Source organism: Agelaius tricolor, unplaced genomic scaffold (genome assembly GCF_023055355.1).
Source record: "Agelaius tricolor isolate 1412-34295 unplaced genomic scaffold, bAgeTri1.0.p SCAF_7, whole genome shotgun sequence".
Taxonomy (NCBI): domain Eukaryota; kingdom Metazoa; phylum Chordata; class Aves; order Passeriformes; family Icteridae; genus Agelaius; species Agelaius tricolor.
The window spans coordinates 17,974,447-17,988,542 of NW_027269267.1; the positions used below are offsets into that span (position 1 = coordinate 17,974,447).

The window sequence follows — 14,096 nt, forward strand, 5'->3', positions numbered from 1 at the left end:
CATCTGTAGGCCACAATTCTCCATTCAGCAGTGCTATTTTTCACTGATGTACTTCTTTTGTGGCTTCCAACAGTTTCTGCTTTCCTGGATCATGAAAAGGAAATGTTCTTCACTTCAAGCCACTTGTGCAGTCTCACACCACTATTCCACATCACCAGATTTCTTTTCCAGGAGCACTGTGGCTCCCTTGTCACTGCATCAGGCTCTAGAGCAGCACTGCTTCACAGCTCTTTTGTGAAGCACTCTGTGAATAACTGATAGCTTGTTTTTGTCAATTACTGTTGTTTTTAATAATAAATGTGCATGATTTAGGCTTGTGGAGTGTAAATAAATGTATTAATTTAATACACAAACTTAAAAGACACAGCAAAGCCACTTGACCAAACAGTGATAGTCTTTGCTCCACACAGACATGGAATAAGAGCAGTGTCACCCAACAGGCTGGGGATAGAGTGGCAAATTCATCCTGAGAGGAGGCTGAGTAGGAGTGGAAAGCACAGAGTACTTGGCAGAAAGTTTTCTTATATTTTCATGAACACTGAAGAGGGCTCCTTGAGGCATGATGGCATCTGCTACCTGAACAAAGACACAGGAGTCTCTTGGAGTGTCCTCCATCTTCTCTCTCCATTAACTCAATTTATGAGACATTTTAGAGAGCTTTCAAGGACCAGGCTTGGAAGTGGCAATTACTCTGCTGTCACAGGTTTTACATCTTTGCTCTCTACTCGATTTATCCTGCAGTCTCACTCTGACCTTGTCTGTGCTCTAAGTGAGGGAATGAATATACTGAGTGCAGGATTTCAAAAGTAAGAAAATTTGATTCTTTCTTCAGCTGTTGGTACCTTCAGTATTGACTTCACCTCAGACCAGGCCAGGACAGACTCTGGATATGATCAGGATCTGTGACAATTTTATGAATACACAACACAACACCACAGCCAGTGAAAAGTGAATGTTATCCCATCCTTGTGAACCAGCTGTGGAGACAAAATTTAGCAGCACCTTTTTCAGCTTGGCAGTGACAAAGATTCCTTTCCTTTCCATTAAGGTTTGTCCTAGGCTTCTTGGCAGACAAATTTTTCAAGTTTCCTTGAACATGACAACAGGAGAAGGCTGCTGATACAGGGGGATTTTCTGGACCTCTGACAAGAATGACATCAAGCCCAACTAGACACATCTAATGAAGAACACAGATGTCAGACCACCAAAGCCAACATGCCAGGCCAAAGGCATGAAGGTTGGCCACAGTCCCTGATTTCCTTCAGAAGGACATCCAGAGCCTGTGACCAACTGCCAGGAGAGTAAAGAAAGGGGCTGCTATGTCATGTACCAGCTACGATTTCTCTTCAGATTTTTTAAGTTTGCATACCAAGAATTACAACTTCTCTAGAGGACACACACGAAGAACTAATCTAAAAAAATTTTTTTTAAATAGTTAAAACTATAAGCATTGTTTTCCCGACAGCTACAATTGGAGTGACTTGACAAATTGATTCTCCAGGGCAGTGTGACAGCCAGGGAGGGAGGTCACCACTACCATTTACCAGAGCTCACATGGGGTGCTGCAGTGGACAGCCCCCAGGTGCATTCCTCCTTCTCCTGCCACTACTTTGGTGGCTTTTTCCCAGATGTTATTGAAGGCCACAGCTTTACACTCAGGCTACAGTTTCTTCTGAGATAGGATCCCTACAAATTCCTGCTTCTCAAACTCTTCTTCTTTCACCCCTGCTCTTGCTGGTGAGAAGCTTCTCCTCTTCTGGCCTCACACTCAGCTTCTCACCCTGAAATTCAGGTTCTTGACACTCCAGAGAACCACATCATGATGAAATCATATTTGCCAGTGCTGGTCCCATGTTTCTGAACACGTGAGAAAATTCAATCAATGAGCAATGCTTTTCTTACTCAACACAGCTGAGGTTTTCCCATCTTTCAGTCCTTAGAATGAAGTGCCTGATTTCCTCCTTAGTCCTTCCTGGGATCAGTGCCTCCAAACCACATCTGTCCAAGCTTCAACTAACAGGAATCCAGCCAGCATTCCAGCCTAGGTCAGCTTGTACTGTCACTCACAACAAGCACATTTGCATGGGAGTCATGACAGACAAATCTGACAAAATTCATATCAGAAATCTTGGCAAGAAGAAGCAGCTGCCAAACATAATTTTGGGAACATACAGGAAAGGCATGAACACCCTTCTTGGCAGCCAGCAGCAGTCAGGAGTGTGTTGGAGCTGCAAAAAAGGCTGATGGTAAGGCTCCTCGAGAAGACCAGGAATACACAGCCAAGTGATGCCAAAGCAACTCTTATCCCAGTGTTCAAGCTCCCGGGCCGCCTATAAAAACCATGGTTTTAAAAATTTAGAGACAGCAAGCTTTCAGCACTTGTGGCAGAAGAGTCTAGAACATTTCGGGAGGTCCAGCTGTAACTGAGCCAAACACACCAGGAGAGCTTCTCCTCTGGGGGCAGAGCAAAACCTTTGGAATTTTGAAGCAATCCCACCCCTATACGGCATTTATGTCCCTTTTTCACTAGCTCCGGGCTACACTTTTTTGTCAACAACCGTCCGGGACGAGCTTCCCACTGCAGCAGGGACATCGCTGCTGTATTTGCGCCGTGCCCGCGGCGCCAGGTGCCGGCAGCGGGGCGGATCCCGGGATGGGAGCGGCGCGGAGCCGGGAACTGGGGCGGGACCCGGTATGGTAGCTGGGCGGATCCCGGGATGGGAGAGGGGCGGTGCCGGGATGGGAGAGGGGCGGTGCCGGAATGGGAGCTGGGCGGATCCCGGGATGGGAGAGGGGCGGATCCCGGGATGGGAGCGGGGCGGATCCCGGGATGGGAGCGGGGCGGGGCCGGGAGCGGGGCGGTGCCGGGATGGGAGAGGGGCGGTGCCGGAATGGGAGTTGGGCGGATCCCGGGATGGGAGCAGGGCGGTGCCGGGCTGGGAGCGGGGCGGTGCCGGGATGGGAGCGGGGCGGATCCCGGGATGGGAGCGGGGCGGTGCCGGGATGGGAGCGGGGCGGATCCCGGGATGGGAGCGGGGCGGTGCCGGGATGGGAGCGGGGCGGATCCCGGGATGGGAGCGGGGCGGATCCCGGGATGGGAGCGGGGCGGGGCCGGGAGCGGGGCGGTGCCGGGATGGGAGCGGGGCGGATCCCGGGATGGGAGCGGGGCGGAGCTGGGGCGGGGCCGGGAGCAGGGGCGGATCCTGGGCGCGAGGCCGGGCCAGTCCGGCGCAGCGATTGGCGCTGGTTTTCCCGCGTGACGCCGCGCCGGGCGGTGATTGGCTGCGGCGCCGCCTCGCGCGGGCGTGGGCGCGGCGGTGACGGGCGATGGGGCCATGGCGCCGGGCAGCGCGCAGGGAGCGCCGGCCGCCGGCAGGTACGTGCACAGTCCCCCCGCCCTCACCGCCGCCCGCGCTCCCCCGGGGCCGCCGCCGCGGGGACCGGGCTCTGCAGGGGCCGCGGCGCCGCCCCTCCCCGCGTGCGGCCTGCGCGGGACGCGCGGTGGGCCCGGCGGCGCCGCCGACACTGAGGGGGCCGGGGGTCGTCGCGGGCGGCCGCCGGCGAGTGATGGCGGCTTGTGGTTCCTTCCCCCGGCAGGAGCGGGCCCGGCATGGACGGCGGAGGCCCGGCGGCGCACAGCGTGTGCATGGTGTCGGACTTCTTCTACCCCAACATGGGGGGCGTGGAGAGCCACGTGTACCAGCTGTCACAGTGCCTCATCGAGCGCGGCCACAAGGTGCTGGTGGTCACCCACGCCTACGGCCACCGCAAGGGCGTCCGCTACCTCACCAGCGGGCTGAAAGTCTACTACCTGCCCCTGAAGGTGATGTACAACCAGTCCACGGCCACGACGCTCTTCCACAGCCTGCCCTTGCTCAGGTACATCTTCGTGCGGGAGCGGGTGACCATCGTGCACGCCCACAGCTCCTTCTCGGCCATGGCCCACGACGCCCTGTTCCACGCCAAGACCATGGGGCTGCGGACCGTGTTCACCGACCACTCCCTCTTCGGCTTCGCCGACGTCAGCTCGGTGCTGACCAACAAGCTGCTGACGGTGTCCCTGTGTGACACCAACCACATCATCTGCGTCTCCTACACCAGTAAGGAGAACACGGTGTTGCGAGCAGCCTTGGACCCTCGGATAGTCTCTGTCATCCCCAATGCTGTGGATCCCACCGACTTCACTCCAGACCCCTCGAGGAGGGATGACAGTACAATAACAATTGTGGTTGTCAGCAGACTTGTTTACAGAAAAGGTAATGGGGGATCAAATGTAAGCTTGTTTTGGTTTTCTTTGTTTGGAGAGGTTTTGGTCAGGTACCGTACCGCTTAGGCTGTATCTGTGGTATGGATGGAATTTGCACTGGGAGGGGTGAGGTGGCTGTTCCAAGCTTTTGTGTTTGTGAGCTCAAGGAGAAGAAATGTACATTTGGTTTTGTACATGATGTGTTTCCTTTGTAATACCGAAGAAACCAGAAACTTTGGCCAGTTTGTGAAATGGAACGTTTGGCTTGTATTGGACAGATGATTTAGGGCCTAATCTATATATTCTGTTAGAAATGTTGTAATTGCTTTTTATTTAATACAGTGACAGCAACTTAAGTGATTTTTTTTTCCATTTTTGTCTCCAATGAGGTCACAAGTTGTGAGGTTTTCATATTTTTGTGTACAGTAGTTTAGCTGTCTTCAGGAGACCTTTTTTTTCACTTCTTCTGCTCCTGAATATAGTTGTGTAGATGTGTACATCATGAGAAGTTCTGAAATCAAATACAATAATGGCTTGCCCTAAATTTTCTCCTCTTAGGTATTGATTTGCTTAGTGGTATAATTCCTGAGCTGTGTCAGAAATATCTGGAGTTACATTTCTTAGTTGGAGGAGAAGGACCAAAACGAATCATACTGGAAGAAGTCCGGGAGAGATACCAGCTACATGACAGGTTGGTTCTGACCCTTCAAGGTACTTCAGGGGTGGGGACCTGCCTGCCTGCCTCCCTCCCCCAGATAAACCCCAAAGCTTGAGGTTGGAGGCCTAAAGGCAAGGCAGATAAACCAGACACTGAAGACTTTGAGAGCTGGACTATGGTCCAGCAGGTTAATTCATATTTCTGTGAATAGGCCCTGAATGAGCCTTCATTGAGACATAGAAAGGTGACTTAGATATAAATTTATCATGCCCCTCTCTGAAGCCATGATGCTTGGATTTCATATGGCATCAGGTGTTAACAGCTCATTTGTGCCATTGCATGTCATGATGACTGCTAGTAATTTATTATTTCAGTATGAAACTCTTCAGCATAGTGCTTGTCTCATATGTGTTCTTGTGGTGCTACAAACATGTTCCCTCTTGCTACCATGTTACCAGAATGTTGCCATGATGCAGTTGTATTTCTACTGGGTTTTTTTGATCAAGAACAGTTTCATATTCTCAATTGTTAATTTTATTTTCTAGGTTTTTTTGTTGCCTGTTTTGTGCTTTAGTCAGTGATTTCCCCAATTAAAATTGTCAGTATCATTCTCATTTTACCCTTTATCGTTTTCCAATATCTCTTCAAGATGATAGGTCCTGATCATTGTATCTTAAAAACTTTTTCCCTTTTCAGACTCTGATTGGTCAGACCTCACATTGAAAATTCAGATAATGCATTTGACAAATATTAATTATTAATTGAATGAAGCCATTTTTTCTTGCAGAACTGCAAGGTTCAGTAGCAATGTTCTGGAGGTGAATGTCATTAAAACAGCAACTTTTCCCACTAACTTTATTTTCTGAAGTTTCTTTCAGTGTGACAATAAAAAAGCAGGATTTTCTGTTTCTCCATTGCTGGAGAAATTTAGAGAAAACTAAACTGAGGTGCCCATCTTTGTTCTCTCACTTTATAAGTGTGAACCTTTGGTGCTTTTTTTCAGAATATGTGGCATTAGTATGATCCAAATCTAGTATTTATCTCTGAGGGGTTTTTTGTTGGTTTTTTTTTTCCTCTTGTACGCAGGGTGCGTCTTCTAGGAGGCTTGGAACACCAGGATGTCAGAAATGTCCTGGTCCAGGGGCACATTTTTCTCAACACTTCCCTCACTGAGGCCTTTTGTATGGCTATTGTGGAGGCAGCAAGCTGTGGTTTACAGGTAAAGAAAAATCTCAGTATCTAGAAAGCATGTATCCATTTTAAACAGATTTCACCATGAAATAATACATGCTTATCACATTGATTTCATCTGAGGCTCTGTCTTGACAGAGGTAAGCAAATGTTATCCCCATTTACAGGGCACCTGGAAGGTGAGACAGAAGGGCTAAATCCAAGAAGAATTTCGTGTAGAATTTGCAATAACATGTAGATCTGCTCTCAGTTCTCTGACCTTGCCAAATACTATTTTGTTTGTAGTTTTGAGGTAGTTGATGTTCACAAAGGTTTACTTTGAAAGGAGCTGCAGAAAAATTGCCTTCCTATGTAGGGATTCAAGATAAGTTGGAGGGAGAGAGAACAGTAAAAGCCCTGACTAATTTACAACTCAGATTGACAACTCAAAAAAGAAGTTGAGTCAGTAGCCATAAAGAATTAGACTTTCACAATAAAAGATAAAGGAACCTTATTAAGAAGACAGACTGATAAGAGTACCTAATTTACAGTAAGTATAGAAAATGGAAGTGCCTTCAATTTTTTCTTTACTTCAGTATCCTTTGACAGCAGTTACTACCTAGTTGTAGTTACTCTCTTGCCATCTCTTCTCTAGAGGTGAGGAAGTTCTGCAGTTTCTTATTGCCCAATGTTTAGAAATGATTGCACAATGTGAGTCTTCGTAATTTCTTATTTCCCTTTTAAAATAATAATTCAGATTATTATAAATAAATTTTTGCAAGTGTTCAGTAACCTAGGAAACTGAAATTTCAAGTATGTGGTAAAATTATCCTCTGCAAAAAGAGATAACAGGTTTTTTGAGATACTGTGGCAGAAATGTCCAAAATCTGGTTACGCAGGTTTCGTTGTGTACTGTGACAAACACCTTCAGGAAAGGTCTCATAACCACTCATTAGACTTGTCTAGTTAGTCTTCTGTTTTATCATGGCACCAGAGAATCATTCTGGACAATGTTGAAGGTAATCTGCTATGCTTTGTCTTCTTCTCTGGGGTTTACACTCAGTTTACATACAGGTCAAGTTCCCAAACCATGATATTTTCCTATTCTTTTAAATAGCTGCATCTAAACAATGTAATAGCATTGCTGTCACACAGTTTCATTTTTTATGTTGCCGTTTCTTTTATTTGTTTCAAAGGTGGTGAGCACAAGAGTTGGTGGGATTCCAGAGGTACTTCCAGAAAATCTCATCATTTTGTGTGAGCCCTCTGTGAAATCTTTGTGTGATGGACTAGAAAAAGCTATTGCCCGGCTCAGATCAGGAACTCTGCCATCTCCAGAAACTGTTCATCAAGAAGTAAAGACTTTTTATACGTGGAGGAATGTAGCAGAGAGAACTGAGAAAGTATGTATAATCACTTCTTCTAAATTCTCTGAAATTAAATTTTTGAAACAATTCTTTCTTTGAAATATTGCTATGCACATTCACCTTGTAATATTCCAGTGTAATTTTTCAGCATGTTTCCTCTCAAACATACATGGTTTTAAAAGGTCCTGAAAATGCTTTTTTTTCCCCCAAATAATTCCTGGATGTATTTTCTATTTGTATTTTCTAACATGCCATAATTGCTGTTAAATATTTTGAAGATAAGCCTAGATCATTAGCTAGATTTCTACTCTTTATTTGTTCAAGTCTTGACATGAAATAACTTTCCTGGCATAACTGGAAAATGTGCTGCTAAGGTATATGACAAGGTAAGAACAGTTCATGACAAAGCTTTGCCATGTGCTAACAAGTAGTTTAAAATTATGAGAAGTAGTTCAATGCTGGAAGGCTGAGCACAGCTGAGTTTACATAAGCTGTGGTTGTAATGAAAATTTATTTTCATAGTTTTGAAATTACATTTCAGAACTAGAGCTGCACTTCAGTAGAAAAACTCTGCCTTCAGTGAAGAATGTTGGTTGCAGTAATGTTACAAACACCCATGGAGCTGTGTCACTTCTGCCTTCACCTCCTGTGTTTAGGAAGGAGAGAGTAGCTGAACCCCATGCCTCTTACTTAGATTGTACTGCACTCAAGTATATATATCTTACAAGCCTCCTTGAAGTGCCATGTACAACTGGTTTATTATTTTTAAGTGCCATCCATATCATTCATTTTATGATTTTGTAACTGCAGGCAACATTTGAATTGCAAAGTTTTTACAGACGTTAGCCTAGATTTGAGTTAGCTTTATATAACATTTTCTTAAAAAAACCCACCAGTATTTTGTGAAGGAAAATGGTCATAGAATTGGTAGAAGTATGCATAGATCTTAAATTTTACAGAAGATAGTTGTTTGTTACCAAATAAGGTTACCTGTAGAATGGAGTCTGTAACATTCTTAAGGAAATAACTGTGTCCTTCAAGCCTTTTTGGAGTGGTTTGCAGTGGGTTTGTAGTTGGCTGTGGTTGACATGTATAAGTCACTAGCAGCAAATATTTGCTTTGTGCAGTAATTGAACTACTGTTTCTTTAAACAAAAATTAGAAGGCTATTAGGATTTGGTTCATTGTTCAAATACAGACATTTGGAAAAGTGCCAAACTCACCTATGAGTTCATCCATCATTGTGTTTAAAATCTAGTAATTGCATGTTCAAGCTCTTTCTGGGACTGATGTGAATATGAGATTAGAACCCATTCAATCCATTAAAACCCCCAGCCCTTTCTGTATAATATTACATGAGAGAGAAATTATGTAGTCTTCCTAGTTAATGAAATACTTCTGAAGTGTGTAAAAGAAGAGAATGTTTCATATTTCTCCTTGAATGAATGAAATATCTAGAACAAGACTCATAAATCAGCACTTAGGATCTGCAAAGGTTTTTGGGCAGTAATATTTGTCCCATCTGGTAGCTAAGACTAGGGCATTTATTTTGTGCAGTGATGATAAAGTACTGCCTGATTTTTGATGTAGAATCAATGTATTTTTAAGATGTTACTTTCTGTCTCCTCTCTGTTTAGGTATATGACAGAGTTGCAGGTGAAGTGGTTTTACCAATGAAGGAGCGACTTGACAGACTAATGACTCACTGTGGTCCAGTGACTGGGTGTATTTTTGCTTTTTTTGCTGTTCTGAACTTCCTTCTTTTGGCATTTCTGAGGTGGATGACTCCAGATTCCATTATTGATGTTGCAATAGATGCTACAGGACCTAAGGGTGCATGGACTAAACGGTATTTTTTTGGAAAAAAGAGAAGAGTTAAAGAAGAACTTCCAAACTCCTAAATTGCTCAAGTGGAGAGGGAAGAATGTGTCAGTCACTAAAGGTTTTAATGCTTGCTGACAGAGACATTACTCTTAAAACTCTTCAGTTTCTTTCTGAAGTTCTTAGAAAGAAACTTAGTTCAATGTGCTACCTCAACTTAGGATGATGTTCTTAGTTCAGTTTTGGATTCATGCAAATCTATGGGCATCTCTTTTGCACTGAAAGCTGGGAGGAGAATATATGTTTTTATATGTGTCAGAAGCCTTGGAAACAAAAATACAAGATTTTCCTTGATAACTTGAACATTGCAGAAAGAGACTTAAGTGTTTGGGAAAGCAAAACACAACGATTATTAGCTTAATGTAGTTCCTGCTAATCCCTGGTATTTACTGTGATTTTTATTTTAAGACATCTTTCAAAATAATTAAAAGCTCAACAAAATACCTTTTTTCTCCTAAGATGAAAATGGCACTTGAAGTTAGTCATAAAGTCCATTACCATGTAAATTTCGGAGACTTAGTTCTAGCAGTTGTGTCCCAGTGACAGTGTTTTGCCTGCCTAGCATTATTATTTTGAAGTTCTTCCCTAGTCAGAGTTGCACATTCTGCTGCTAAATCAACATTCCATAATGATTTTCTGATATTTTCAGAGGTGCTAATTTTTTCCTGTTCTCTTACATGTGTGAAAGCGATGTAAAGCTTGTAGTGATTTTGGGTTTTGCTTTTATTTTTTGGTACATAAGGGAAGAAATAGTATTATTTAGAGATAATACAGCCTTTAGAAACATCTCAGGCCTGAAAACTTCCAGCAGTCTGTGCCAAAGTGTGAAGTAACACATGTGTGAGAGAGCAAAAACTGTGAAGGGCTTAACAAGCACACTGGTGCTTACCTGCTCTCTCCCACCTCCCACCCACCTATCCCTTTCCCCCCCACCTCTTTCTCCTTCCCCTTTCTTATGACCAAAGTGGCATTTCAGTCCATCTCTGGGAGGGACAGCGTTGAGGGTGGGTGATTTCACCTCGCCCACATCAGAAACACTGGCTGGCAGGTGCTGCATGTGAACTCTTGGGAAGGTATCCCTTAAGTGGAAATAACAATGCTGAGCTTTTCATGGAGAGGCAGAGAGAAGGGGCAGCTGTGAGGAGTGTGAGTGATGTGTACTGGGGCAGGAGGCAGCACAGCATTGTGCCCATGTGTGTGAGAAGAGGTGTTTGTTTCATTTGTGTCAACCGCCTCTAAAATTGCCCCTTGTCTGATGCACTGGGTTAGTTTCTTTTTCAAGCATCACTAATGATGATAAGCTTCCTATTTTATGACTCTGGAGTATTGTGTGCTGTTGGACACTGTATTAATATTAAAACTGTGCAATATGAAAACACTGTTTCCAAACCCTTGAAGAGTAGTATTTAACACACTACTTCTGCCAAATTCATGTTGTTTGGGTAGAGATGTAATTACACAAGCATTTTATAATTTCATTGAACATATTTTCATGAAACACAAAGATAATGTAAATAATTGCCATATATAAAGTCTATTTTCTTTTACTAGAATTTTTAGCCTTTGATATGTAACCTACAGCTGCGTTAAAAGTGGAAGTCATCTAAAATGGTGCCACAAGGTTTAAGGATGAATGGGTAGAATTAAGCTAATATTCTACTTTTCTAAGTTATTCTTTTTTTTTATATTGTTCAAGCATTCAAATTTTGAACAACCTTTTGAAAATACTGATTGCCACTCTAGGGAAATGTTATATATATGTGTGTGTGTAATTTTAGTAATATTTTGTTCTCTTTTAGTTCTGTTTGGTTTCCTGCAACATCTGCAAACACAAATCAAAAGGATTGCGTGTATCTATTCAAAATGAGTTTTCTTTTGTGGAACATTGTGTACTTATGAATACCATAATAAAACCTGGTTATAGTCTTGTTTACAAGACTAATGTAAAGTTTATCTAGGGGTTTATTTACCTTTCCATAAAGAATGGATACACTTCCTTAGTATGTGGGAGGATATAATTAGAAAATACAGAACTACAAACCATAATGCAGCTTTTCACCACTGGTTGTTGGAGTTCCTATGAAAATGTTTTTTAATAATCATCTTTCTGTACAAGCTGCCATACAAACTTAATTCATAACTGGTTTCTCAAATAACACCACTTGTATTATGCAGAACTTTGTGGGAATGATTTGCTCGCTGGCTTTGTGCAGTGGAGTAAAGGATGATGCCACAGAAACATTGACAGTTTTACAAAATATCAGTGGGTAACATGAAAAAGGTTAAGTAAAATAAGCAGGATACTAAAAAAAATACTGAGATAATGAGTGTGGTTTGAAATTAATAAAATAACTTGTTTAAAAAATTAAAATGTTTCAGTTGGGCTTGCAGGTAACATTCAATTGTTGTGAAATACCAGGGAAATGTTAGGAAAGGGAGAGTGACACTTATTAAGCAATGTCTTGCACAGAGCAGAGCCTCTGGTGTGTAGGAGGACCAGGAGGACCTGTATAGAATGTCCCCCTCCCAAACTGCAATGAAATTCCATCCCCAGGCACAAGGAGGAATGTTGTTTCCAATATATGATGTGCAGACACTGTGAATCAAAGTATTGAAAATTGTGGGTTAAACCATACAATGCACCATACAAGCATCAAGTAAAGCATAGATATAAGATTGGTCTTTCAGACTGTGTTTTAGTGGGTATGGATGTATCTGTAAGAAGGTAACTACTGTAATTTGCTTGGTTTGTGCTCAAGTTTTTCTGCATCTATTTATATTTTTTCCCTTTTTGATATTTATTTCTCTTTACTAGTCCCTTTTTTTTCATATATGCTTAGGCTTTTAAAAATTAATTGTAAAAGTCTTTCTGGTGCTTTCTGCTTCAGTAAAATACAGACTTTATGTAAATAGATTGATTATTCTATCTCAAAATGGTTTAATACATTGATTTTTTTTAATTAAAAGTATTTCAATATTTTTAGTGTTTAATTGCTATCATTAAACTACTCTCATGATATTTGCTGTGCATCATGACATTCAGTAGTATTGACTTCCACAGTTTTCCCTAATGACTTGAACATTGACAGAGATAAAAGGTGGATATTTTTTAAGGGAATAAAACTAATGACAGGATAAGGCTATGAGTCTGAATTTATTATTTTACCAAGATTAACATTTTCTTGTAAACCTAGCAGGTAGATTAGTTTGCTTTCAGATCCAGACATGCTTCAACACTCTCACAACTCTAGAGATGCTACTTGTGCAGGATTCATTGAACTTTAACTGTGCATGGCTGCTTGTCTTGTACATGCTGGTTCTTCAAGCTGCTTGTTTAAGCAGGAGGGACTGGTGCATTCCCTGGGAACACAGGCACTGGCTGCTGCTGGAATTTGCTGTCCTCCTGCCCAGGCAGCAGCAGGAGTTTCAATAACCAGGTCCTACCCAGTGTGATGGGTGGCAGATAGGTGAGATCACTCCCACACTGGCTTGAGAGCAGCCAGTGAGTCACTCTCACATCTCTTCTCAAAAGGAGTGTTATAAGTGTGCTGACCTAAGGATGCAAATAAGGCAAGGCTTCTGTGGGAAGTAGTGTCATTTATTAGATCAAACTGATAGAAAAGGAGTAGCCAGGCTCTGCATGGACTCCTTTGTTCTCATCTCTTTTGTTTGAGCGTTTCTGACTCCTTTTTTTTCCCCCAGTTGCCTTACTTTGATTGAATACATTGGATACTCTAATCCCAACTAAATATATTAGAAATACACTGTTGTAATTCAGAGTGTGTGTAGCATAAGAATAGACCAATACCTCTTTGAAGTTCTTTGAGATGAGCATTCCTCATCTCTTTATTTACCTGCCAAATTCTTTAGGTCATATCTGATATTTCTCCCTAGAAGTTGGATAAAGTTAAGGTGAACCTTACTGAAAATAACTTGTTTTCTAAGCTGGATTGCCTTTTTTTTCTGCCTATTTCTTGCATGTGTGTAAACTAGCATATATAAACATTACTTTTCAAGTTTTTTGGAAGATCTAGCTAAACTACTTCTATTTACCTCCTCATGACAATTTTTTGGAAGGACTAATAAATTTTTTGATATGTTGATTTAACAATTTAGTAATTATCCTAGAGTTAAGTAAGAGTGATTCATAGAATAGTTAGGGCATCTTGCATAAATCAGTGTGGTGTATTTTTTCTACAGGGGGTTGACTTGTTCACTCAAGTCTATTAATGGAGTTGCATAACACACCTCACTCAGCTCAGAGCAATGATGCTCAAAAGAGCAAGGGAGAGCGATGACAATCCTGTGGCTGCACTGTCATTGCTCTTGTGTTCTGCCTGTTCTCATGCCTACGCAATGTTGCTCATCTCTCTAGTTTCAAAAATACCAGGGATGTCTGAGTGATCACACCCAATCTTGCTGTTGTCTGGCTACCACCCTCAGCAGTACTCATACTTTCCACCATGCCGTTCAGCTGTGTTCCCAATGATAATTTTCTTTAACATCCACTGCATTAATTTCCCTAGTGCTCTTGTACACTAAGAGCAGATTAGGAGATTACACAAGTTTTTCTCAAATGACTCACTGAATAATTTAACTGAAAATCTTTATTTGTCTTGTTCTGCAGCCAGGAGGGTGATTTTGCTGCTACACAAATAGAGTTAGTCCTTCTGGGAGAGTCATGTTCCAGTGACTGCTTCCAAGCAGTCAAACTTTCCTGTGGTTTTCTAGAGCACTTGGAGAGCTCTTTGGTATTGTTCCATTAGGGATAAAAG

The 14,096-nt window shown here is 42.6% G+C and overlaps 1 protein-coding gene across 1 annotated transcript; it reads left to right on the forward strand.

Annotated features, from left to right (window-relative positions):
- The first annotated feature begins 3,249 nt into the window (after positions 1-3,249).
- On the forward strand, positions 3,250-11,269 carry PIGA (phosphatidylinositol glycan anchor biosynthesis class A). Its single transcript, XM_071430484.1, has 6 exons — positions 3,250-3,376; positions 3,598-4,256; positions 4,805-4,937; positions 5,991-6,123; positions 7,271-7,477; positions 9,078-11,269. The coding sequence occupies exons 1-6, from the start codon at positions 3,336-3,338 to the stop codon at positions 9,339-9,341; spliced, it is 1,437 nt and encodes a 478-aa protein (XP_071286585.1). The 5' UTR covers positions 3,250-3,335; the 3' UTR covers positions 9,342-11,269.
- The last annotated feature ends 2,827 nt before the right edge of the window (positions 11,270-14,096 follow it).

What these genes read in the sequence shown, in the direction of transcription:
- PIGA (XM_071430484.1), top strand. Translation starts at nt 3,336, where the DNA reads ATGGCGCCGGGCAGCGCGCAGGGAGCGCCGGCCGCCGGCAG. An exon ending in GGAGCGCCGGCCGCCGGCAG is followed by an intron (nt 3,377 to 3,597) that starts GTACGTGCACAG and finishes TTCCCCCGGCAG; the next exon opens with GAGCGGGCCCGGCATGGACG. An exon ending in TAGCAGAGAGAACTGAGAAA is followed by an intron (nt 7,478 to 9,077) that starts GTATGTATAATC and finishes CTCTCTGTTTAG; the next exon opens with GTATATGACAGAGTTGCAGG.